This window comes from Lolium rigidum, chromosome 4, assembly GCF_022539505.1.
Source record: "Lolium rigidum isolate FL_2022 chromosome 4, APGP_CSIRO_Lrig_0.1, whole genome shotgun sequence".
Taxonomy (NCBI): domain Eukaryota; kingdom Viridiplantae; phylum Streptophyta; class Magnoliopsida; order Poales; family Poaceae; genus Lolium; species Lolium rigidum.
The window spans coordinates 28,385,664-28,412,514 of NC_061511.1; the positions used below are offsets into that span (position 1 = coordinate 28,385,664).

The 26,851-nt window shown below is 45.4% G+C and overlaps 1 protein-coding gene across 1 annotated transcript; it reads right to left on the reverse strand.

Moving 5' to 3' along the window:
• Window positions 1-2,456: 2,456 nt before the first annotated feature.
• Window positions 2,457-2,996, reverse strand: LOC124646812 (agamous-like MADS-box protein AGL61). The gene has a single exon (XM_047186868.1). The coding sequence runs from the start codon at window positions 2,994-2,996 to the stop codon at window positions 2,457-2,459; it is 540 nt and encodes a 179-aa protein (XP_047042824.1).
• Window positions 2,997-26,851: the final 23,855 nt, after the last annotated feature.

Genomic DNA, 26,851 nt, shown 5'->3' on the forward strand with positions numbered 1-26,851 from the left:
ATAAAAATCAAAACTTTCTGGAAAATGCTTTTATTTTTTCCCAATAAATTTGATGATGCACATAGGTTGTGCAGATAGCTTAACACTTCTGGAAATACACAAGAAATACTTTCAGCAAATATCAGAATGAGATCTGGAACTAACAGTACCTGTTTCTGTATATTATTTAGAAAACTAACTGGACACAAAAGAGATAAATTCATAGAAAATCTTACAAATCCACAAGGACAGAATTGCTTGGACGCTACCTGAAGTTTGCACATAAGCTCTTCATCCGTACGCACCTTAAAGCATGAATAAGGCGTAGCCGTGGTAACCATATATGCCCTTATTCAAGTATACATGACCACTGAAATCAACAAGCGAATGAAACAGTATAGGTCTGAAATTCACAGTTACTACAATTGCCACCAAATTAACAAATCTTCAGTAACAAAATACAGAGTTCCATGACATGAAGCAGCAAAAAGAATATAGAAATGATTCAATGTCATGCAACCAAGAAAAAAATATTATGCTCACATATAGTGAAGCTTATGTTCCTATTTTCGGTCATACCAGAATAACAGTAGATTCGCGGCTCAGTTCAGTACATCATCTGTAGCCCAAATAAAATTAACTTAATTTAGTGGCTCTCACCAATGAATGCCACAAAAGATAATAGTTAGACAACAGTATAAACGAAATATTTGGTCGCACTGGAAATAACCAGAAACAAAGACAAACGAAGGGAACAAAATTTCCAGTATACAGTAACATATATGTATTTGAAGTCATCTTCCATTGAGCTCTAGTTATATGGTTAGTACATGATGCACTCAGTTCGAAGAATGCACTCAGTTCGAAGAATATCAGAGTTACTCCCTCCGTTCCAAATTAATTAAGTCACATTTAACTAGATTCGCTTGTATCCACATACTAAAACGTGTCTAGAGATACATGTGTATCTAGAAAATTCCGGGTCAATTAATTTACAACGGAGGGAGCATTATTGACGATGCAAAAAAGATACATACTTCAACATAAAAGGATAGATTATATGTCAGTCCAACAGAAGCCCAACTGAGATGGCACTGTAAAGTGTGTGTAAACCAGTTGTTTAAACTTTTGTAACTGCATCACATTTGTGGCAATCAAGTGTTCTCATCTTCGCAATGCACATGATAGTTATTTGATAGATTCCATGTAAGATTTCGTGGAAGGCATGAAATTTATGTTATGTTGCAGACTGAAGTAAGAGATTCAGTTATTAAACCATGCATATTCAGTTATCATGAGACATGTTACCTACAGTAATGAATAGAACGCTATCATCATATTTGGTTATGCTTCCAATTCATAGCAGATTCAAAGGCAGTAACGAGCAACTGATGTTACGATGAAAGATAGCCAACGACAAATCTTCTTCCAACATTGAAGCAAGCACTAGGCTGCAGAAAATAAGGAAACATGGAAACTAATTGGTGTGAACTCCTAATTGTCTCATGTAGGACAACAAATAGTAACAGAAATGAAGAATTCCTATTTTCGCAGATTCTCTAGTAATTTGAAGCTCTACATAACACCCAATGCAAAATCAAGAAAGACAACTCTTTCTAACAAAGCGTACACTCTGAATCATTTGTCCAGAAACATGTTTGCTCTCTATCGTAATGCTTTTTGTGTAGGACATAGATCATAACCAAACATAACCATGAATCAGATACAAAGGAATACCACCAGTCCAACTAAATGAAATCCGCGACTCCCATAACTTGGTTTTCCTTCTCAATAAACAAAACAACTATTGAATCCGTAATTTCACTCATAGATAAACCTTTGATCATTTGAATCATCATACTTAAAAGGGGGCTTGCAGACCTTGTGAGGTTGCAAATTCTTGGCCTGCGAACATATAATATGCCTAAGTAAATCATACACAAATGACATGGTTCTACGGCTTTTACCATGTTTTGGAACTCGGGCAGGCAGGGAAAGACATAAGAGAAGAATATGTGCTACAAAATTGACGACAAAATCAAGAAACAGTTGATATATCCTACAAGAATCACACTGTCAAGAAGCAGGAACCACAATCCCTAAGATGCACCAGGACGGAGCACTCGACCCCAAGCAGTATAAGTTTAGACAGGCGTGACAAACTGTTGGAAACAACATCAAATAAACATACAAATAGCATCAGCAGTTTGTTTGAACAACTAGCAACTTTTAATACTCCTATTTGTTTCTTGAATCAAGTCAAAAGCTTTACACGTCTGCTGGTGCCTCTGTGTGGCACAACTCTGTTCATCCTAAGTTCTACATACAGGAGACTAGTTCTTCCAAGAAAATTGAAAAAAGAATAAGCTTTTGTGATTTTCAAGAACGGCCAGGGAAATCAAGAATCGGTCGATCTCGGGCCTATCTAGAACCAAGAACAAAGAAAGAATCAAGAGAAGCCGAACACCAGGGTTGGTTCAGGCAGGCGCGTCGGCGGCGGACAACGGAGCGGCCTTCTTGTCGACGAGGCAGCGGACGGCGTCCCTGAGCTTCCGGAGCGCCCTCTCGAACTCCGGCAGCTCCGCCTCCCCGAGCGCCCCCGCGTCGGCCTCCCACCACCCCGCCCTCCCCGCCTCCGCCACGGCCAGCTTCACCTTGCCTCCGACAGCCTTCATCCGCGCCTTCTCCGCCGCCGCCAGCGCCTCGGCTTCCTTCAGCTCCCGCCGCCTCGCCGCCAGGTCGCCGAGATCAAGAGCGGCGTCGCCGGGGAGCGGCTCCCTGCCGTCGTCTTTGTGGCGGCGGAGGACGGCGTCGACGGAGGGGCTGCCGAAGGCGAAGGCGCTGCCGCTCTCGGAGAAGACGACGACGGCCGTGTCGACGCCGAAGCAGGCAGAGAGGTCGGCGGCGTAGGCGAAGAGCGTCGGGCGGCGCTTCGAGAACGTCACCTGCCGCTGGGCGGGGTCCTCTATCAGCTTCGTCGTGTCGATCCGCTGCCGCCCCGCCGTCTTTTTCGGCATCGTCGGAGCTCGGGATTTGAGTTGAGGAGGGAGCAAATCTTGGTCTTGCGAATCGAAATTGGAGAGGGAATGGTCGATGGATGGGGGCGGCGCGGAAGCGAGGCGCTGGCTCAAGCGAAGTAGAGCCGAGCCGGCCCATTTACCAGTAGCTGACGAATAAGATCTGCTAAAAAAAACTCCGCTCACAAAAAAATGCTAAAAAAATGATATAAATAAGAAAACGAGTCTGTAGTTCTGTACTCCGTATAGCAGCTATAGCCATGCTATGCTAGTATGTAGATATTTTATTGTTTTTAAAACAAAAAATCAGTTTTTATTTTAAATTCATGCCTTTTGTTTTTTTTTTATTAAAAAAACATAATTTTTTCGAACTTTTGAACATTTTCTAAATACACAAAACTATTTTTTCCATACCCATGATTTTTTCTGAACCAGCAAGGAGATATATTTGAACGCTGGGAACTTTTTCAGAACTCCTAAAGAATTTCTGAACGGGTGAATATTCTTTTGAATCTTGGGAATTTAATTTTTGACCGCTTGATCATTTTCTCGAACCCATGAACATTTCGTCAAACTCATGAACATTTTTAGACACATCTTGAATGTTTTTGAACCGGTGAATATTTTTATGAATCCGGCAGAAGCATTTTTTGAGCCATGTGCTTTTTAAGAAAGTAATGAACATTTTTCCGAACTAAAGCGACATATTTTTGAACCTACTGGATATTCTTTTTTAACCCGTTAACATTTTCTGGAATCCACACCAATACCCGTGAACATTTTGTTTTCTAACATATGAATTGGAAATGAATTTCGATCTCGAGTGCATAAGCTCCCTTTATCAAAAATAAATTTTGAATTGTTCAAAGATGTAAAGATTTTTTGGCACGTATATGTACACATTCTATGTGTGCCCACAAAGTTTCGATGAAAATCGATATTTTTGTTCCCTCTGTAAAAAGAAAAATTGTCTCGATAAATGCCTTATTCTAGCACAAAATTTGTCGTTTTACACAGGCTGCGCAAAAAGTTGATTTATGCTAAAAACAACTTGATAGCACGTAGGATGTGGAGATTTACATGCGAATCAAATGTTGATCCATATGCAGTGCTGGAGGGTTCTGGTCAGGCAGAGGGACCGGGCGATGCTGGACGTGGCAGTGGACGACGTCAGGAGACTCTACGCGAGACTGCGAGCTGAGTAGCGGAGGACCCCGGCGGCGGCTCGACCATGGACTTACTTAGTTCTCTATCTACCTGGGTTGAGTGTGCCTATGTGTTGTTCGGATCAGCTTTGTATCTCTCTATTAGTGTTTCTCCGGGACCTGGGTTGGGTCAAACTTGCTAGCGCCTATGCGCAAGTCGTGTGTGTGTGGTTTGTATGATTTTGATGTACCTTTTACCAGGAGGGCTTTATATATAAAGCCGGGTCAAGTGGCCTTCTGTTTAAAATACTCGATATTATACTAGTGCTAGCTCAGCCTCGAGTTTGATGCAACTAAGAATTTCCATTCATGGTAGTATGTAAAATGAAAAACCATTGATGGTCCGTCTAGTTGAGTTTATATGCATTGAGTTGAAGTCTGTCCCTGTATACCCTTGCATCCGTCTATAAAGTAACAAATGAGTATTTGCTAGCTCTTCTGCTCAATACAGTAGTAGCAAGCTTAGCTGGCCCTCTAGTATTAGTAGTTGTTTGCGTCAATCTCGGTAGTGTATATGGAACTTGCTTTGGGAATGGGTGGTGTCGTGAATGAACGCAATACTGAGGTGCCAAGGCTATCCCCGAACACCATCAGCAGCTGTCACAGCACGCCGGAGCACCTGTCAGATTTCGGGTCCATGCCACTATCCACGCCGACGCACTTCAACGCAACATCATGCTCTTCGATCCACCTCTGCCGGCGGCTTCTGCAATTTACATTCAATAATCTAGAGGGATTTTGCGACTTTCCGAAAGAGAGATGGAGATTTGGTACGCATTTGCTCCTTAGCTTGCCATTCCTGACCTCGAGCGGCAGATTTCGGGCAGTCGTACTTCCTTCAAGGGTTGGCCATCGCATATCACGATTTCTGGAGGTACCACCACTGAACCCATGGCATCTTTTCGTGCTAGAGTTTTCTGCAACGCCTCCTCCATGTTGACAGCTACGATCGGGTAGATTAGGTCTAAGGCAGAAAATTGGTGCATTGCCACGCCAAGAACTTGAGCTCAAAAATGTGTCAAGAGTAATCTCTGTAATTTATTTGATGGAACCTTCAATTACCTAATAAAACTGCTTCTGTATTAATATGACGAGGAGAGCTCTGGCCTTGGTTTGAGAAAACTGGCTTGCCTCAAGCAATTTATATCCAGTTGAGGATAATGGACTTTTTTGAACATCTACTCTGCAGGTGCGTACGTGCGTCCGTACGTGATCAACCGCAGCTTCTCCTTTACTCTCCGGATGAATATGTAATCTTACTTTCATGATTAATTTGCAAGCACAAACGACTTGCCAGGCTTGTTGATCATCTGTCATCATCACTAGTCCGCTAGCAAGAAGCATGCAAAAATCATGTGCGGGAGTACTGTCCACGGAAGACTAGTAGTACCATACTTGAATGAGTTAGTAATTCCACAGATACTACTGCGATGCATGGGTGAAACGAGGCATAGCCCGGTGGTTGGGACGGGCTGATGCATCTCTACCCGTCCAAGTTTGAATCTCCGTATTCGTAATTTAGTATCGTGCACACAATCACTTCTACTAGTAGAAAAACAACGCTTTGGGTTTCTTCCTCTTAAAGCCAAATCATTTTTACTGTGATGCATGGGAGTACTACTAATTGGCCAGCTACTGACTCTTGCGTCGGTCTATAAAGTAACGGATGGATGTTTGCTAGTAGCTTAGTTTGCCTCTAGTACTTGCAGTTGTTTGCATCAATCTTAACCGGATATATGGAATTTTCTTTGGAAATGGGGCAGTTGTTTGCATCAGTCTTGACCGGATATATGGAATTTTCTTTGGAAATGGGTGGTGTCGGGAATGAGGGCAATACCAAAGTCAAAATAGTATCTGACTCACGGAGCGCCATCAGCCACAGTCATGCGACTTGGGCCATCCAGGAGCACCTGCCATGCTTCGGGTCTAAGTGCATCTCCAACCGAGCGACTCAAACGGACGCGCTGGGCTGTCCGTTTTGGGCCGTTTGGGTGGCCGAGCGGACACCCGGACAGCGGCCCGCGTCCGCGTGTCCGTTTGGGTCGCACGCTGCGCCCAACGCGCGGACGCAGTGCATATTCGAAGAAATAGAAAAAAGAAATTTAAATTGCAAATTTAAACGAAATTTGATTAAACATATGCCCTATTTGGGCAAATTTGTACATAGCCCTATTTTGGGCAAATAACTAACAAAAGAAGCCCTCTATATGGGCTTTAAAATTTAAACTAAAAACCCTCTATTAGGGTTTGGTCGGCGGCGCGGTGGCCGCCGGTGCGCCGCCTAGCCCCTGTGGGCGTCGTCGGCATCGTCGTCGTCGTGGACGACGTCCCCGGGCGGCGAGGCACTGTTGTGGCTCGAGCGCGCCGGGGACTCCAGCCACGGAGACCACAGGGCCTCCTCCCAGGCCGAGTGGGGGTCCGGAGCCACCCGAGGTCGCGGCGGCGCACGGAGCAGCGCCTCCTCCCCGAGGCGCTCGCTCCTCTCCCGCGAGCGCGGCGCCTGGCCTTCTGGCGCCGCTCCTCCTCCGCGCGGCGCCGAGACTCCTGCCGCCGCTGCTCCTCCGCGCGGCGCGTGGCCTCCTCCCGTCGCGCCTGGCGGGCCTGGGCGTAGAGCTCCCAGAGCTCGGCTTCCTCCACCGCCTGCCGGGCTGCTTCCTCCATCTCGGAGGTTCGAATGGCCGCATGGAGGTGCGGCCATTTCGCGTCCTCCTCCGCCGCCGAGATGAGCAGCGCGGCGCGGAGGTCCGGGTCCTCCTCCGAGGACTCGGGCTTGGGCTCGAGCAGCAGCGGCGGCGATTGCGGCAATGTCGCGCCGCCGCGGGCGGCCTCTCCGATGTGGAGGCCGCCTCGGTTTCCTCCGGATGGCCGCAGCGCCGGCGGAGGACGGCGGCTGCTGCTCGCCTCGTCGTCGTTGGCTCCGGGAGCGAACCGTCGCTTCGGAGCCATGGCGGCGGTTTCGCTCGGGGAGTGGAGTGGGGACTTGAGTGGATGGCCAGATCCCCTCCAGTCCCCATTTAATAGCCTCCCGGGTCACCGACAGGTGGTCCCAAGGGAGACGAGGCGACAAGCGCCCGGACGCGAGCGGACGGCGCGGGCCATCCGCGGCCACGCAAACCTAGCCCAGATTTTGGCCGAGTTTGCGTCGTTCCGGACGCCGCGGCCGTCCGCTTTTGCGGTGCGTCCCCGCGTTGGGCCGAGATTTTGTCCGGCTCGACCCATCCGGACGCGCGGGCGCGGGATGGATCGCCCCGTTGGAGATGCCCTAAGAATCTCAGCGGCGAGCCACAAACGAGTCATCGCAAAGGGCTATTGAGCGGGCCGGACAGAAAATTGTGCTTAACAGTACGTTCTAAACAGATTTTGTGTCTTGTGCAGTCCAATAGCATGTGCGGTATCCCTAGACCACCCTCAGCCAACAGGGTGTCGGGCGAATGAGCTACGGCTGAAGCTATCTCAGTTATTAACCGTCGGATTAGTCTAAGGCCTTTCACAATGGAAAGGTTCTTAACACGTTTTCATAGTAGCAATTAAAACTTAAGAGACAACTACTTCAATGCATTGTGAGTAGTATAAGCACAATGACTGGTCAAATATTTAAATGACGTATCCACCGGCTGGTCAACTTTAATTAAAGCGATGTTGGTTTTAACTCTAGTTAGGATCCATCTGTTGATACTTTCATGGATTATCAATGGATCTATCTGTTGGTTTTAACTCTACTTAGACTAGTCACAATGGAAAGTATCATAGATTAGTATCATACATATGATACTAGTTTATGATACAACACCTACAATGCATAGTACTCCCTCCTTCACAGTTTATTAGGCACGCGCGTACCCCTAGGTCACCAATTTAACCTATATAATTTAAATTATATAATGCAAAAATTATATCATTAGAAAATAGAACATCTGAACTTTCTAATGATATAATTTTTATAACATATAACTAATGCTAACTTGATCAAATTTGCGACCTAGGGATACATGTACGCCTTATAAACTGTGAGAGAGGGAGTATCATAAATATTTAATGTTTTGTAGAATCTCAATGCAAATATGTGTACATGATTTATTTGCCACTAAAATTTCTAATTTTACGTGCTATGATACGGTATCTACCTATGATACTACTCTCACCTCTCTCCTTATTAATTGATGTGCCACATCAGATTTTTTGCCTACATGGCATACATGGTACTACCTATGATACTCCCATTGTGGCTAGTCTTAGGATCCACCAGATTGACAACTAGATACATTGTTTTTTCAAAGTAATTTAAGTTTATATTTTTATTTTCCAGTGCACGGTGCTTCGAAAACACTGTTGCCTATTTCTTAGGTCCACGGAATGTTGAATTGGAATATTCTTTTTGAACTAAAACCGTTATGTACCTATAGTTATCCTTATGAATTCTGCACGTATAATCAAGTGTACATCTCCATTTTGCTCCTTTTTAGTTTGTTCTTTCTTATTTTTGTGCAGCTCTGGCCTCTGGCCTATTTACTCATCTTCATTTTATCTAAATGCACTGCCTACTTTCCTGCATTTTCTGTGTGTGGGGAAATGGTTAATTATTCAGGCACTAAAAAAAAACGGCCAAACACCGACATCCAAAAGCTACACCGACGGTCATTTATTGGAGTTGTCGGCATCAGGCCTAGATGTCTACCAATGCAGCCCCTGCATTCATGTACTCCCTCAATCTCAGTTTAATAGGTGCGCACGTTGTTTAAGATAAAGTTTAACCATTAATTTAGTCAATAAAATAAAAATTATATATCTACAAAATTTATACCATTATATTCGTATTTGAAAAATGCTTTCGGATGATATAAATTTTAAACATATATTTCATAATTTATTGATCAAAATAATGGTTAAAACTATTTTTTGGACTACGTACTAGCCTATTAAACCGAGACGGATGGAGTACGTGAAATGAAAAACCATTACTAGTGTTGGTTCATATGAATTAAGTTGGAGATTCACACACCGAAAACATGTTGTCCATTCAGATGCATTAAGTTGAAGTATGTCCTTGTCTATGGTTCCATCCTTATCTATACTTTGCACCGGTCTATAAAATAGCAAATGAATGTTTGCTAGCTCTTGTGCCCAATACTAATGTATTAGCTAGCTTAGCTTGCTCTTTTTTTGAGTGTACTACTATATAGCTTAGCTTGCTCTTTAGTACTAGTATTAGTATAGTTGTTTGCGACAATCTCGCTAGTGTATACTATGGAACTTGTTCTTTTTTTTTGACCAAATATATGGAACTTGGTCTCGGAATGGGAGGTATCGTGAATGACCTTAATGCGGTGGTTTCGATGCTGTCACCGAAAGACGTGGATGTCTACCACAGTCACACCACGCAGAGCACCCGCCTGCCTTTGGGTCTACTAGATGATACTCCACGCGTTGCGGCGGAAACTTCAACACAATTTGATGTGAATAAACCAAAATCTGACGAGCATGAATATTGAGTGGCATATTGCAACACATATGTGCCTGTAATATGCATTTTCTCAGGTCAAATGTCACCAAAGTATTAGTCCAACTGTTTTGAAGAGGATTGGACCGAAATTTGAAGAACATTACACTTATTTTACTTGGTAACAACGTTTCTTTGAGAGTGACTGCATATGTGTACTTATAGTAAAAGAACAATTTTCTATTTTAGTTCGGATAAGCTTGTTTCTAGTATACATTTTCACATGTGAATATTCAGTGTCAAATCCGCTTGAGATATTTTTACAGATAAAAGAAGCATCTTCTGATATCCATAAAACTGAGGAAACAATAAAGCACCCTAAATCATGCAAAGGGCAAAAAACAAAGTTTAAGTCCAGACCAAATTAATCCATAGTATAAATAAAGGGAAAAGAAAGATAGTTCTGAAGATTAAGAACAAAAATATCTGAATTCTTGCATGAAAGATTTTAGAGAACAATTGCACGAAATAGAGTAGGTAGTAATGGTTTTTCTAATATCTCATAAGCCCAAAATATGTGGAATTTTACACCCTTATCTTTCTTTAAAATCATAGCTGCAATATAGATGGTGTAGCTTGTTCCCTGCACCTCTATACTTTTACTTCTTGAGAATCAATCACATCTTCCGATCTTCGTACGTTGAGCTGAAGAAAGGCTACAGAAAAGAACACATTCACCAGCTAGTTCACACGCGCATACAAAACTGAGTTACATAATACTTGTGGCACACCTAAATAAGAAATTTTATAAATGGATGGAGTGAGAACTTGGCATACCTGGTAGAATTTTTTACAGCCACATACCTAGTTGCATGGTAATGACAGCAAGTTCAGACAATTAAAAACTTGAGAAGAAATAACTTGTGGTGTGATACTTTAACCCTTTTGCATCCAGTATACATGTCTGCAAGCCTTTGTTAGCTCGATCAAGTCGATATGCAAATTGGGTTGCTCGACTGAAGACAAACCATAATCAGCAGACATCAGAAGTATACTCCTAATTTGCGTTCGATCGATCAATGGTGGCTTCAACAATATAGCACAGAGAGCGATAGGAGAAGCATCAACAATAATGTCCACGTGCTTCGTTGTCCAAACTGTCTGGCACATGACAAATTTGAAAAGTGACCACTCCTGGTAGATGAATGCCTAACCATGATGGAGAAAAAAATGTGTTGGATCGTAGCGAACACCAATAGTCAATATGGCTTTCCCTCTTTGGAGTAGGGTTTTTTATATCACAATATGTCTCCTCAGATTCTTCATTAGTTTCGAACGTAAGCTGCTCAGATGCCTCCATAAATTTCTTCTTGTAGAGATCATGGAGGAGAGAAAGTGGCCAGGTGTTAGTGTGTCAGTTTCTAAGAGGATTTAATGGAGAAGAGGAAGAGGATAAGAAATGAAACCATTCCGAAGAGGAAGTTCCATTTACAATAGCCGGAGGCCTAGGTTGTGCATGGTCTGTGCTATTGACTTTTGGGAGTGGACGATGAGGAGAAGCAAAGTTATGAGTCAGGGGACAATCACAAGACATGAATAAAGAGATGAACGTTCGTGAGGGAGCTGAATAGATGGTGCGTGTCGTGACACCTTTTAATGATGATTGATTAATTAGAAGAAATGAAAGTGATCATTTGCTGCTAATAAAAATAAAAAGAGAAATTAATGATGTGGCATAGCTATATTTTTAGATTTTTTTTTTAATATGGGCCACCTAATGATGTGGTATGCTTGCATGTTGAGAGAATTATCCTTAGTGGGTTGCTCCAATATAGATATTATAGATTCCACTGTCCACGCCGGCGCACTTCAACGCCACATCATGCTCTTGATCCGGTTCTACCATGCGGCCTCTGCAGTTTGTATTCTTCCTTTCGAGACATTTAAACACTGCAAGAGGGAGGCGGCGATTTGGAACGATTGCCCTTTCCCCTAGGCTTCCCATTCCTCGCCTGCCAGAGCGAGTCGCCCAGACTCAGATCGCTCTTTGAGACGCGCTGGAGCTTACCATCACCGCGCTCCACGCGCATCTAGGAGCCGCATTCTCCGGTGGTTTTGTAATCCCAACCGTTGTACTGTGTATATATACCAAACTCTGTAAATCAATAGAATACACGGCGATTCACAACATTCTTGTTGGTATCAGAGCAACGCTCTTTCCTCACTCTTCCACTATTCTACTCTCTCACCTTGTCTCAGGACGTTGCTCACGTTGACGAGAACGTCGAGGATGCTGATGGGCGAGTGCCATCATCGACCCTATCAGTTGCGCTGCGACGCCTCCCGTCGACAAGCCCACAATGGAGGTGGGCGGAGTCATGGTGGCGCCTCAGGGCCATGGGCGTGCTGCCCCTTGGCTTGCCAATCCTCGCCTCTAGATGCAGACTTTTGAGCGGGTTTTTTTTTAAATCATGTTAATTCCATCAATATTACACGATTTTGGATATTTTTAGAAATAATATGATGTCGGGCTCGCCTAACACGATTAGGGCCCATCGGGCTAGAGTAAACCGACTAGAATAGATTCCGTGGGCTCCGCCTGACAGAAGTAGTCACGCTTGTTGACCCCGACTAAGCCAGATCGGGCTAGCCCAACCTAACCGGGCCCTTGTTGGGTTAGCCATCGCAAATTAGCCCAGTCGGGCTGGCCAATCCTGACTAGTATCATTTTTTTCCTGACTATTTTTCCGCTCCTTTCTCCCGCCACCATTTGTTGTTCCCGCCTATTTCCCAGCCCACTTTCTTCCGCCAACCCTTTTCCTCTACCATTTTTCGTTCCTACCTATTTTCTCGTTGTCTCTCTTCATAAATTGAACCATCGGATTGTTTTGATGTACTAGTGTTTCTCTACCTCTTCTTCTCCCGCAAACCCTTTGCTGACATGACCGTCCCTTACTTGGACCAAGACTTTAGGCTGATTAAGATGAAGGATGCAAGCTTGCCCCTAGGGGTGAGAGAGGAGCGCTACTGGTGCGACCATCTTGCGAAGGTGGAGGATTTTTCAGATAAGTTCAGCATGAAATTTTTATGTGTGCCAACTATGATCATGATGCACCGGCAAGTTCGTCTTACCCAAAACCTGTGGTATGTTCTTAGGAAGATGAATAGACATATTTTTGTCACTCTTTTTCTGTACTAATGTTCTTATTTATGTTGTAGTATTCTCCGCCCCTCTGCAGGTGGTACCGTTGGATTGACACAGAGCAGCCGGAGTGGGCATCGCGTGACAGTGAGGAAAGACATCGTCGTGCATGGGTCAAATTCTTAGTGGAGGAGCTAGCAGAGGCTCATGCACAGCGAAACCAGCGCGGGAGAGAGAGCTAAAAAAACATCCCGGCGAGCAACAACGTTGGCTTGAGGAGTGGGGGATATCACGAAACGTAAGAAGAAGATGAAGGAGGAGGAACGAGTGCGGAAGGAGATCTGTGAGGCGGAGAGCTCCGTGGGATACATTTTCGACCCGTGCAACGACTGATCGTGGCTTCCACATGTAACATAGCCTCTAAGAATCTAAGTTTCAAAGTATCAAAGACGTGGCCTGCTATCTTTGATGGTTACCACTTAAAAGGCTTTACACCTTAGAGAAGTATGGACGGACCAAGCGTCCATGTTGCACACTAGAGAAGTATGGACGGACCAAGCGTCCCCAGCCTTCTTGGGACGCGCGTAAGGTGCGAAACGCTTTGCGGTGAAACCGCTGACTCTCGATGAGCAAACATGGCTGCAATGGTGTTAGTATTAGTTTGTTTGTGTGTGCGTCCTCGGGAGCGAGGGGGGTCAAGGGAGCGGAGGTGAAAATTGGAGCCATGGGCCATGGCAGTCACTATTGTGTCCTTTTCACACCTTTTCCTTCTAGCTTCTTAATTGTAGCACAATTTCCCTTAATGTACTGTTTATCATTCATTTTAGAGTGAATTACATCAAACCAGACCTTCAACTGGGCTTCTAACAACTTACCACCATACTGTGAACTCTTTATTTGATAGCAAGGCATTTGATAGCAAATGTAGCATATTAGAGCATTCCTGGCAGATACGGAAGAAAAGGGTTCTATTCAAAAAACTGCTATTTAACAGTACGGGAAAAAGCCCACTGTAGCAGATATTAAAAACTCGGAAAAGGATTTTTCACTATACGTGGTGCCATCAATTAGCCTTGAGACCTTTCGCAAAAGGCCCATCAGGCCAGCCACGGTCCAGGAAGGCAAGTACCACCGCACACTCTAACTAGGCAGACTTCCATCTTCCCAACTCGACCCGGTAAACATAGTGTGTTTGGTAGGTCGGGCCAATGGAGATATACTCAACGCATCTGTTCTTTGGTGGGTTGTATGGCGTGAGAATAGCTGAGGAGGTCTATAATTTGCACAAAGACCACTACATATAAAAATGAAATGTGGTCGAGTCCCTTTGTATAAAATTAAAAGCAATCTGGTCCCTTTAAAAATGAAAAAAAAGCAATCGGGTCCCTAAAGGAGGAGCCCTGGCCGGAGCTCCCTGCTGCTGGCGGACACCGGAGCTCCTTGCTGCTGGCGGACATGGTGACGCTAGGCTGTTGTGGTGGAGGTCGGCCGTGGTTGCGTTTGTCGTCTGTGGCGGAGGTCGGCCGTGGCTGCGCTCGGTCGTGGCGGCGCTCGGCGGCGACCGTGGCGGAGCTGTCCCTTGAGGAAGCGACGGCGCTGGCCCTTGTCGTGGCCGTGGCGGCGCTCGGCGGCGGCCGTGGCGGAGCTGGCCCTTTATGTGGCTGTGGTGGCGCTCGTCGGCGGCCATGGCGGAGCTGTCCCTTGATGTGGCTATGGCGGCGCTCGTCGGCGGCCGTGGCGGAGCTATTCCTCGACGTGGCCATGGCGGCCCTCGTCCTCGAGGAAGCGGCGGCGCTGGCCGGCATCGAGGAGGTTGCGGTGGAGCGCAGGAGATGGAGGTGGAAAATAGAGAGCGGTTACGGGGGAAGTGAGGGCTGGGCAGTTTGACCCCTGTTGATTTCGGTCCAGGTGCGAGGCCGCGCGGGGGATTTCCGGGCGAGCTCAGCCCTGCCCAGTTGTGAAGCTCGATTTTGGCTTCTCCATCGGGCATGGCTGAGAGGCTATTTTCGTATCAGTTGGGCAGTGTTGAGTTGGCCCGAGCCGATCTACCAAACAACAAAAGTTGAGGAAAGGTGGGATGAGCTGGGAAAATCTGAGGAGGGCCGGTCTACCAAACACACCCTAAGAAGCGTCAACCGTTTTCCCCTCGTCGGCTCCTGCGAGGCGGCGGCGCGATCCAATCTTCTCAATCTCCGGCCACGGCGTTGGGCTTGGTTTCCTCTCCCTCCGTTGCCGCTCTGGCGGCGGCATGAGGGAGGGGAAACCTCGTTCCTCCGTTCTAGCCTAGTAGTTAGGGTTAGTTTTTGTCTCCTATGGTGCGTCGTTGGGATGGTGGGAGCGGCGCCCGGGCAAATAAATCTGTCACAACTTCACTCCCACACCGGTGGCGACCTTCACGGCGGCGTCTCGGAGTTGTTGGCAACGTGTACTTGTCGATATTTCAGGTCGGCAGCTTGGTCTTCTCGCCATTCTTCAGATCTTGCGAGATCTGTTTCTCGACGTGTCACTGGCGTTTGTCGTTCTGCACGACGGCGCTGGGGACCGGGGTGAGGTGGTTCTTCTGGAGCGAAGATGTTGGTTCGGAGGTGGTGGTTATGCCGTTCTTCTCCGACTTCATCGATGGGAGGCGGCTTATCTTGGTGCAAGACAGCACGGGGACGTCCCACGGTCGACGTGCCACAGCGACATGTGCCTCGTTGCTTGTAGCAGGCCTGTTCATCGACTCACAAGCCACGTTGGCGATGGTGCTTTTTTGGATCTTGCAACGATGGAGGCTCGTCGTCTCTTCTTGCGTTCGTCTCGGCGGTGTTGGAATTGGACGACGGCCACTGGCTACGGTGGTTGCAGGAAATCTTAGGGATCGTTTTGTATTTCTCGATCTTTTAGGATTTTATCTGCAAATTCAGGATAATCATTTTATCGCGGTTTGTCTTTTAGTTTCCACATGTGTTTTGGTGTTCGATTAATGAAATATGTGGCTGCTCTAAAAAAAAAACTCGACCCAGTAAACTTTCTAAACTCTACGTCCGATGGTTAATTAATTAATCACAATAACGCAAAATCGAACAAACATGGGGTTCTGGCTCGCTCTAAACTTGAAATTGAACTCGCCAATCTGTACATGTAGGCCTAGTTCGCTCTGAAATGAACTGCATCAGATGTTCGTTAGAAGTTTTTTTTAAAGAGGAAACATAATATATTACCCAATTAAGCCATCTCATTAAAAATCATCCAATCCCCTTAGGTATTCTAGTAAGGAAAAGAGTGCGTAATAAACTTGCTACTCCAGAGTTGGTTACATTGACTGATCAACCCAACAAGACTACTTACATCGACCCAACAAAATTACACTATTCCAAAACTAAACCCACTAAAGAAACGAGGAGTAGAACCTCTGAGGAGACCAGATTCACCCTTTTTGCCTAGTTGCGCCAAATCATGTGCCACCTTGTTGCACAAATGATCCACTTTAGCTACTCTGATATGTCTATAAATCTTCAGCGGTTCCTTACATTCCAGGTAAACACACCAGCTTAGGGAATTATCTTTTTTTGCTTCCGACATCACGTGCACTACACGCGCACAATCTATCTCCACAGTCACCACTGCTTGATGGCATGCTTTAAACCTTCTAGGCACGGCAGGACTTCAGCCTCCTCTGCGGATGTGCACCAAAAGATGAACTTCCACTCTGTCCCCATCACTCTCCCTTGATGATCACGGGATATCATGCCCAAGCCTGCATGCTTTGTGGATGTATCCCAGCCATCATCCACATTAACTTTCAGGTTATTCTCTGCAGGGGCTTCCCAACTAGTTGTCAGGCCCTCAGGTCTCTTACGACAAACAGGCAAGATCGGTAATTTCCCCTTAGGGTCAGGTGTAGACTTCAGTGCCGAGAAAGTTTCCATATAATTACATAGATAAGGCACTGAAGCAGCCAACGAAGCTTTCCTATCTCCGTGCACCACATTATTGCGGTGATGCCACACCCTCCATAGCGAGAAAATGATCTGTGATCGAGTAGTAGTGTCAACATTATCGAGTAAGTTCAGGAACCATTCCCTGCCCGTATCCAGAAAGGCACTCTCCGGTGGTACAGCCCAGTGTTTCCTCGTGTCTTGCCGCAGAGCTCGTGCCATGGTGCAGGTGGCAAGTGCATGAGGCGCATCCTCCTGCATGCATCCACATATTGCGCACGTAATATCCACAGACCGTATACGACGATGTAATCCAGTCCGAACTACAAGCGTCAATGTCGCCGTTTTCCAAGCGAAAATCCGAAGCTTCGGAGGGACTTGCGCTTTCCAAACAATGTTCCATATGCCTATGTCTCCTGCTGGAGAAGAGCTGGTTCCCATGACTCAGCACATTCAACGAGGGTTGCAGGACCAGACGATATGCCGGCCTGGCCGTAAATATACCATTCGCCTCTGGTTGCCACGCGACAAAGTCATCGCACTGCCGGCTTGATCCTTAGGTAAACAACAATCTCGCACCACCTCCTCCTTCCATGAACGAGTGCCCGGATCAATCAATTCTGATATCCATCTCCGTCTTGAGTTTCCTCTCCTTCCCACCAGTTTTAAAACATTTGGTCTTGGTAGCCACTTATCGCGGAACATTCTGACACTCGTTCCAGACCCAATCCTCCAAATCGCCCCCTTCTTTAGTATTTAAGACCGAAAGCAATACCCTGCCATGTTGGCGAGGGGTTTTGGATAAATGCCGTGTCCAGAAGGTGTGCAGCCGGGTAGTATTTAGATTTCATGAGCGCATGGGAAGTGAATCAATCTCCATGCATGCCTCGCGAGTAGCGCTTGACTGAAGATTTTCAAATCACGAAAGCCGACACCACCTTGAGATTTTGGTCGGGCTAGTTGATCCCATGCCATCCAATGCATACGTCGTCTATTATCCTTGTCTCCCCACCAGAAATCCCGTACAACTTTAGACAGGTCCTCAATAAGACCCTCGGGGAACTTGAAGACCTCCATTGCATAAGTAGGCAACGATTGAAGCACAGCTTTAATGAGTGTTTCTTTTGCCGCGCTAGACATGTATTTCTCAGCCCAGTCAGTAGCTCGCTTCACAAATCTTCCTTTAATAGGTTGGAATTTCCCTTTTTTTTTCATTCTACCTTGTGGAACCGGTAGCCCAAGATATTTACAAAACATGTACTCTCATGTTTTAATATTCCTTTAATTTCATCTTGAACCGCAGCCGGACAGTGGTCACCATACATTATGGAGCATTTTCCCAAACTAACCAGTTGGCATGTACTTATTCATATCGATCCAAAACAGATTTCACCACAAGGGTTTGCTGCACAGATCCCTCGAAAATAGAAGGCTATCATCAGCAAACAATAAATGAGAGATTACAGGCGCCCTTCTACATATGTGTAACTCTCGAAGCGAACCATCATGTATCTCTTTTCTAATCAAAAATGAGAAACCGTCAGCTACGAATAGAAATAAATACGGTGATAAAGGATCACCTTGGTGAAGTCCACGAGTAGGAGCGAAAGAGTCCAACAAATATCCGTTGAAGCGAATTGAGTACCATACAGTGGTGACACACGCCATCACCCACAGTATCCATCGACTTTGAAAGCCCGGCTTCGCTAAAACTCCTTCCAAAAACCTCCGGTCCACGCGGTCATATGCCTTAGCCATATCCAATTTATACGCACAAAATTTAAATCTTTCTGCAGATCCGGTCTGAATAGCATATAAACACTCAAAGGCTATCAGAGCATTATCCGTGATTAGCCTGCCCGGGATGAACGCACTCTGTGTAGGGGATTATATCCTAGAGAAAAGGCCACAGCCTATCTATCTATTCTTAATAGGTGATCCTATTTTCATGCACATGCAAGGTATCCAACTCATCATACATCACTGAGCAATTATAACCTGCCATCTAAGCAATTCTTTCACGTCATCATGTAGATGACCCATGTAGCCATGTAATATTAATATAAATCCTAGCCTGCCACCTAAGCAAATCTGTCACGTCATCATGTATTTATCACAAATTAATTTGGCTCCAACTTTTAATTTCCGTATTCTCTCCCTGAGCCACGTTACTTTAATTGCATGACTTCTCTTCTTTTTGTGTGGGAGGGATCCAAGTCCGTGTAGTTGCCACTAAATATTTTTCCTTCATTATTGTCTTTCTCCATTGTTTCCGTTTCTTCGTTTTAATCAATTCGTCACACCACCACATTGGTAACCGGCACATGCATTGATCCTCTTCAATTTCTAATCAATACTCACACCACCATGGCAAGGCAACTGTTTCGATTGAACTTCTATTCCTTATTTCATCCTCCGAGCAAAGCTAGCGATTGATAAATCTAACATTTGCTTGACCCCTCACTTAGCATATGCATGTGTTCCATCTCGTTCTCCAGCAAGCTAGCGATTGAGTCATCTTACCATGCGACTCAAGCTAATGCTTTTCCACTCTGCTCCCTCTGCTGCTTGCTGCTGTAAACGGAGTAGTTTGCGTCTTCGTCCGTAGGCATGGACTGGATTATTTTTCTGAAATGAAGTTTGGCTGCCAGTGTACGCCTCAAGTTTTACTATCTTCATGTCTACTACAGTACGTAGTTTCCTTCAGGTTAGTTTTCTTTCCTAATGTTTGCCATTATCTTTTGAGTAATAACCAGTTTAATTCTCCTGGGCCTTGCAGTCACAACAAACATGTTAATCAAATAGGGCATACGTACTCATCACTTTTCCCCATGACACACCACTGGTCTATTCTTGACAAATATATAAATCGAGTAGCTGATTATTATTTTTGAAATTGATTGATGACTATTCTTCCTTTTCATTTCTTGTAGGTTGCGTCTTTCATCCATGTGATATATGCAAACAATTTTTTTTTGCATGTACAAATTTATCTCCCTCAAAACTTTCCCCACTTATGGTAGGCTGCATCACTTCAGTAGTCTAAGACGTAAGCTGCCGCTTCTCATTCGATTACATTTTTTCACAGCTGGACAAAAAAAGTCCCAATGTTGTAAGTAATACCCACCACTTACCATGGAATTTATTTTTTTCAATATATTGTTTTTTTTATTGTGGTTGCCATGGTTTACAAACTTTCTTACTCAAGCTTCGTTGACAGGTTATATATTACATGGTGTTTTATGTATTCTGTAGGCATAGTTTTCTAAAGGGCTCAACTCTGCGAGGAATCTATGCTGCAATGTTGTGCAGGGAAGACAACGTGAGACACATTTTGCTTCCACGGCCTGCACCACGTGTAAGCTTTTCTTCTTTTATCGTTAATCTCCATTTCAGTGGCCAAAACTCCATTTTAGAGTTGAAACTGGAATATTTATGTTCTTGCAGATTTGCTGGATAAAATTATTTGGGTACAACTCCATCAATTCACTATGGCGGCATCCTCTGTGTTATTCACTTTATGGATACATGTGTGCTGCACATCATCCACCTCAAATTGCTTTGTATTGGTTTCTGGTTGCCCACCTTCGATTCTGCAGAACCATTTTATATCCGCAGTTTCATTGTATTACTATATGATTTAAAAAAATAACGGTTTCTTTCTATGTATCTATTTTAATTATTAAGGTTTTCATGCAGAACTTATGATTCACTTTATTTCAAGCAGTTTCAATAATCAAGTACATAACAGGGTGCAAACCAAACAAATCGCTATTTATGTGCAATCACCACCACTAACTTAATTTTACAATTTCTCCGCTCACTTCAAAAGGGATAGGGCTAAGCCATAAAACTATTAAAATTTAAATTAGAAAACACATGGATATATATTTTCTTATTTCTCTAATTCTTTTCCGATAATGAGTTTATAGGGAAAATAACAATTTTAGCAAGAGTTTCCGCGGCAACGCGCGGGGTATCATCTAGTTTACCAAGCATTTTAAAACCACTTTATAAATGACATTACATAGGCTTATTGGCCGAAAGTCTTTTAGCTCTTCTGGGTCGTTCTTCTTTGGGATAAGAACAATAGCAGTGTCCTTTACCTCCTCCGGCATGACACCATCAGCAAAAAAGCGTTGCACAGCCATGAAAACATCATGGCGAAGAATATCCCAATTACGTTGCAGAAAGCGAGCCGGGAACCCATCCGGTCATGGTGCTTTTAAAGGCCCAATTTGAAAAACTGCATCACTAATTTCCTTTTCAGTAAATGGTGCACACAATCTCTCATTAATTTCGTCGTTGACACAATTCTGAACAAGATCCATGACAATACTAGGGTCTGTGTTCTCTTCCCGGGTATACAGATTTTCGAAAAAAAATCGTGACATGTCCTCCATCTCCCCAGTGCCAACTGTTACAGTACCATCACTTCTTTTGAGTCTCCTGATCCTATTCTTTTTATGTCTCCATGATGCCTTCCGATGAAAGAAATTTTGTGTTGCGGTCTCCCTCTCGCAACCAGGCTATGCGCGAACGTTGCAACCATTGCATTTCCTCTCAATAAAGCATCTCTCCAAGCTTGACAAGGAATTTCCTGGCCGGGACATCATGTAATTCATTATATATGATGTGGGAAGGCTGCATAAGAAGTAGCAAAATACCGGAAGTGATAGTATCTATAGCTGCGAACAAGCAGCTGTCATAATCTTTGTTTTAAGAGGACTTTTAATTAAAAAAATTGATTGTGTTAGATTGATACAATCAGACAAGAGGCCGAGACGGGATCGTTTTGCAAAGCAGACACACCAGATTGACAGTCTGTTGGTTCTTTCACGGATCATCAGCGGATCTATCTGTTGGTTATGAGTTAACTCTAGTCAGCATCCACCAGATTAACACTAGATTGAAGTAATTTAAGCTTATATTTTATTTTCCACACTGTACCGAGTTTCTAAAACACTACTGCCTATTTCTGAGGTGCTAGGAATTTTTAATTGGAGTACTCTTTTTGAACTAAAACTGTTATGTACCCCCAGTTATCCTTATGAATTATGCACTTATAAGCAATTGTACATTTTCATTTTGCTCCTTTTTTGTTGGTTCTTCCTTGGATTTTTTGTGCAGCTCGGGGCCATTTACTCATCTTTCCTTATCTAAATGCAATGACCCGTAGTTCCCTGCATTTTTTGTGTGTAGGGAAAAGGTTAATTATTCAGGGCGTTTGCAGCAACTACGGGTGCAGCCTATGCATTCATGGTACTCCACTGGTACAAATTTAGACAAATCTAAAACAATTTTTGTGGGACAGAAGGAGTACATGAAATGAAAAACCATTGCTAGTTGGGTTCATAAGCATTAAGGTTGGGATTCAGACGGAAAACATGTTGTCGATTCAGATGCATTAAGTTGAGGTATGTCCTTGTGTATCGGTCTATCCCATATCTACCTTTTGCATTGGTCTATAAAGTAACAAATGGATGTTTGCTAGCTCTTGTACCCAATACTGTAGTAGCTAGCTTAGAGCATCTCCAGCCGCGTCCCCCGTAGCGTCCCCCAAACCGCGACGGATTGAGCGTTTGGGGACGTGTTTTGTTCGTGCCGCGTTTGGGGGACGTCGCTCCCCAACCGCGTCCCCCAAACGCCGCCCCCAAACATTTAAAATAATTTTTTTTAACACATAAACCATTTATATCAAATGTAGCATATGAATAAAAATGTTTGCGAGGATTGTTTTCAAATTAAATTACAACAAACAATAAAACAAGTAATCAAATATAATAAATAGGGCTAGATGCTACATCAAGGTGCCACGGTATTTTCTTTGATCCTCCACAAATGCTCAACGAGATCAGCTTGAAGTTGCTCATGCACATTGCTGTCACGGATCTCTGCGTGCATGGCGAGAAAATCAGCAAAATCTGCAGGCAACTCATGATCAACCTCCGCGAGAGGGCCTTGACACTCGTAGGGCCCAACATGTGACCTAACATGATTCTTGCGGTCATCCTCGATGATCATGTTGTGCATGATCACACAAGTCTGCATCACCTCCCACATTTGGTCGTGAGACCAACTTAGAGCAGGGTACCGGACAATGGCAAATTGTGCTTGAAGCACACCAAATGCCCGCTCGACATCCTTCCTGCAAGCCTCCTGTCGTGTAGCAAAGTGAGAATTCTTCAGACCTGATGGATTCGAGATTGTTTTGACAAAAGTGGCCCATTTTGGATATATACCATCGGCTAGATAATAGCCTTTGGTATATTGGTGGCCATTGATCTCATAGTTGCATGGTGGAGCATGCCCTTCCACTAGTCTGCTGAACACCGGAGACCGCTGCAACACGTTGATGTCATTGTGTGATCCCGCCATGCCAAAGAAAGAATGCCAAATCCACATGTCATAATCTGCCACAGCTTCAAGCACCACACTGCAATATCCATGACGCCCTTTGTATATACCTTGCCAAGCAAACGGGCAGTTCTTCCATGCCCAGTGCATGCAATCGATGCTTCCAAGCATTCCAGGAAATCCTCTGGCAGCATTTTGTGCCATGATCCTTGCGATCTCTTCCTCAGTTGGCCCTCTCAAGTAGTATTTTCCAAACTTTCCCACCACAGCTCGGCAAAACTTGTACATGCACTCAATGGCAGTAGACTCACTCATGCGAAGGTAGTCGTCCTGTGTATCGGCAGGTGCTCCGTATGCAAGCATCCTCATGGTGGCGGTGCACTTCTGAATCGACGAGAACCCGAGAACGCCTACAGCGTCGACCTTGAGCTTGAAGTAGGGGTCGAACTCACGAACGCCGTGGAGGATATTCATGAACAGGCCCTTGCTCATCCTGTACCGGCGCTGAAAATTGTCGGCATGTGTTGCCCCGTCGGCGAAGTAGTCGTTGTGCAGCATGGCATGCCCCTCCATCCTCTGCCGGGGCTTCGACTTCCTTCTTCCCGGCCTTGATCCTCCGCGGCGCGGCCTCTTCCTCTTCTCCGCCTCGGCGTCGAGCATGTCCTGGAGGGACGCGATGATCAGCAAATGCTCCCGCAGGTCGTCGTCGAACGCTTGCTCGTCCTCCAGCAGCAGGGCAACCATCTCATCGTCGCTATCCATGGCAGAAGCAAAATCAATGGTTAAATTTGCGCCGAGGCAGACGACGCAACAAACAGCGGCCAATCGCGCCTACCTGTTAAGTCGTCGAGCACCTTCTGTGCGCGGAGGTGGGGCGGATTTGACGGCGCGTTCTGGGACGCGCTGGCGACGCGGCGGCGGCGGCACGACCGGCGGGAGCCCCGGCCGCGACAACGGTGCCGACTCTCGGCGGAGATCGGACGCCCAAACGGCCGGGAAATCCAGCGGCGGCGGTGGGGTGGGAGGCGCGGGAAGGAAGGAGCGACGAGAAAAGAGGCGCGAACCAACGGTTTACGCAAATACTCGCCGACATGTGGGAGCCCGCCTCGCTTTTCGTTGTGTCCGGCGTCCCCGGAGCGTCCCCTGTGGGACGGGGACGGGCTCGGGGTGCCGGACACCGTATAGGGGCGCGCCGGACAAAAAAGGGCTTTGGGTGACATAGGCATCCCTAATGGGCCTGCCGAAGATAGTACCCGGGGTTTATTGAAGGCCCAATACTCGAAGAATAAGAAGATTCGGGAGCCCAAGATATATTAAGGAAAATTAGAGTTGTAATAGGAAGTGCTATTTGTAATCTGGCGGGATGAGTTAGAAACCGTTCCGGACTCTGTAACTTGTGCAAAACGAAACCCTCGGCTCCGCCTCCTATATAAGGGGGGAGTCGAGGGACGAAAAGATCATCGAATCATTGTTTACAAACCCTAGTTTTCATAATCGTCGAGTACTTTTCGGCTGAAACCTTCGAGATCTACTTGCCCTCTACTTCCAACTAAACCCTAGCCTACAATCCATAGGCATTGATAAGTTAATACCTTGTCATTGGGGGACGCGGCTGGAACGTATTTTTGGTCCGGCGCGCCCCAAATCTCTTTGGGGGGCGGTTTGGGGGGAGCGACTGGAGATGCTCTTACATTGCCCTCTAGTACTAGTAATTGTTTGCGACAATCTGGCTAGTGAATATGGAACTTGGTTTGGGAATGGGAGGTATCGTGAATGGGCGCAATACGCATGTTCCGATGTTGCCGCGTAATGCCGTCTGCAACAATCACAGCACGCCGGTTCACCCGCCAGCCTTTCAATCTATGCCACTGTCCACACCAACGCACTTCAACGCCACATAATGCTCTTCGATCCAGCTCTCCCAGGCAGCTTCCAGGATTTGCATTCTGTCTTGCGGGATCTTCCGGGCTTGCAAAAGAGAGATGGAGATTTGCAACGATTGCCCCTTGGCTTGCCATTCCTTGCCTACCAGAGCGAGCTGCCGTGGCACAGATCGTACTTTGCCACGCTCACAGTGTCCGCGCCTCACGCCACTGGAACGATCGGTGCGCACGCCCCACGCGCATGTACGAGCCACGTTCTTCAGTGTCTCGTAATCTGAAGGTTGTACTGCAGTGCGTGTATATACCACACACTGTAAATCAGTACTCCAATACACGGGGGGAATATTCGCAAAAATCTTGTTCGTACCAGAGCACCGCTCTTCACTCTTCCGCTCGTCCACTCTCTCACCATGTCTCACGGAGGAGAAGCTGCTCACAGCTCACCTCGACGAGCATGTCGAGGCTGCTGATGTGGTGGGCGACTTCATCAACCCCCGCTGGGACGGCTCCCGTCGCCATGCCCACAATGGAGATGGGTGGACCATCCGGTCATGGCGGCGCCTCGAGCGCCATGGACGCGCTTCTCCTTTTGGCTTGCCATTTGTCGCCTCCAGATACAGAGTCGCAGACTTTGAAGAAAGTTTTGTCTTATCCATTAAGTTAGAAGAAAGTGTCCAATTAACTAGGGGGAAACTAAGTTAAAACCAAACAATAATAAAGGAAAACAAATATCAATATAACTGCATCACTTCCACTCTGGTCAGGCCAACTACGAACCCAAGAATGACATGAGTATGGCAACTCCCGTCGACGGTGAGGCATAAGCTAGGGGTGGGCATTCGGTCATGACCAAAAATTCCATTTTTGTATTTCGGTCCATTTTCAAATTCGGTAAAAAAATGAAGACCGAAATATACTTGTTACTTTTACTACCCGAAAAATTCGCGTACCCAATAATTCGAGTTCGGGTTCGGTCATGACCGAACAGTGTGGCCGACGTTGTCAACGCAAAACTTAGACATTATTTAGTAAAAGGTGGGCAACATTTTAGATGTATTTTGGATATTTTTTTCATTGCATACATTATTATCAATTGGCACGAATAAATATTCAACAATCTAAACAAAAATGTAACAACGCTAGAGAAGTTTATGAACATTCAACAATATCACATCTCACGCATATCACAAAATCTAAAGACTGGGATAGTCTTACGTAAAATTCGGTCAATTCGGTCTATTCGGTTACTCAGAACAAAATGACGAATTGACCAAACTTAATTCGGTCTATAAAATTTTCTACCCAATATTTAATCGATCATTTCGGTCTCGGTCATTTTGGGTTCGGTCTCGGTCTTTTCGGTTTTGGTCTTCGGTCATCGGTTTTTTTGCCCACCGTGAGCATAAGCCACCAAAGGTGCCAACTATGCGGGTGTGCAACTGCATTCCGTGCTCAATTGTAACTTTTCTTACTCTCATGAATCATGATGAATATGGGATTTTTACTCTCAGCATTAATTTGCAAGTGCAAAAGACTAGCTAGACTTGTTGATCATCTTTCATCACTAGCTGTTATCACCAGAATTTGACCGAGTCAGAGGTGGACCGCGATCAAGATGGACTGGAAGAATATATATATAGAAGAAATACGTGAATCGGCCCTACATGCAAAGTTTGGGCTAGTTTGCCCTTGTATCTGTAACATATTAGATTGTGTGTCGGTTAGTTAGAGTTTTACCCGTGCACGGTTAGGTGCACGCCTAAATTAGAAAGTCCATTGGACTATAAATATGTATCTAGGGTTTATGGAATAAACAACAACCAACGTTCAACACAAACAAATCTTGGCGCATCGCCAACTCCTTCGTCTCGAGGGTTTCTCCGGTAAGCACCATGCTGCCTAGATCGCATC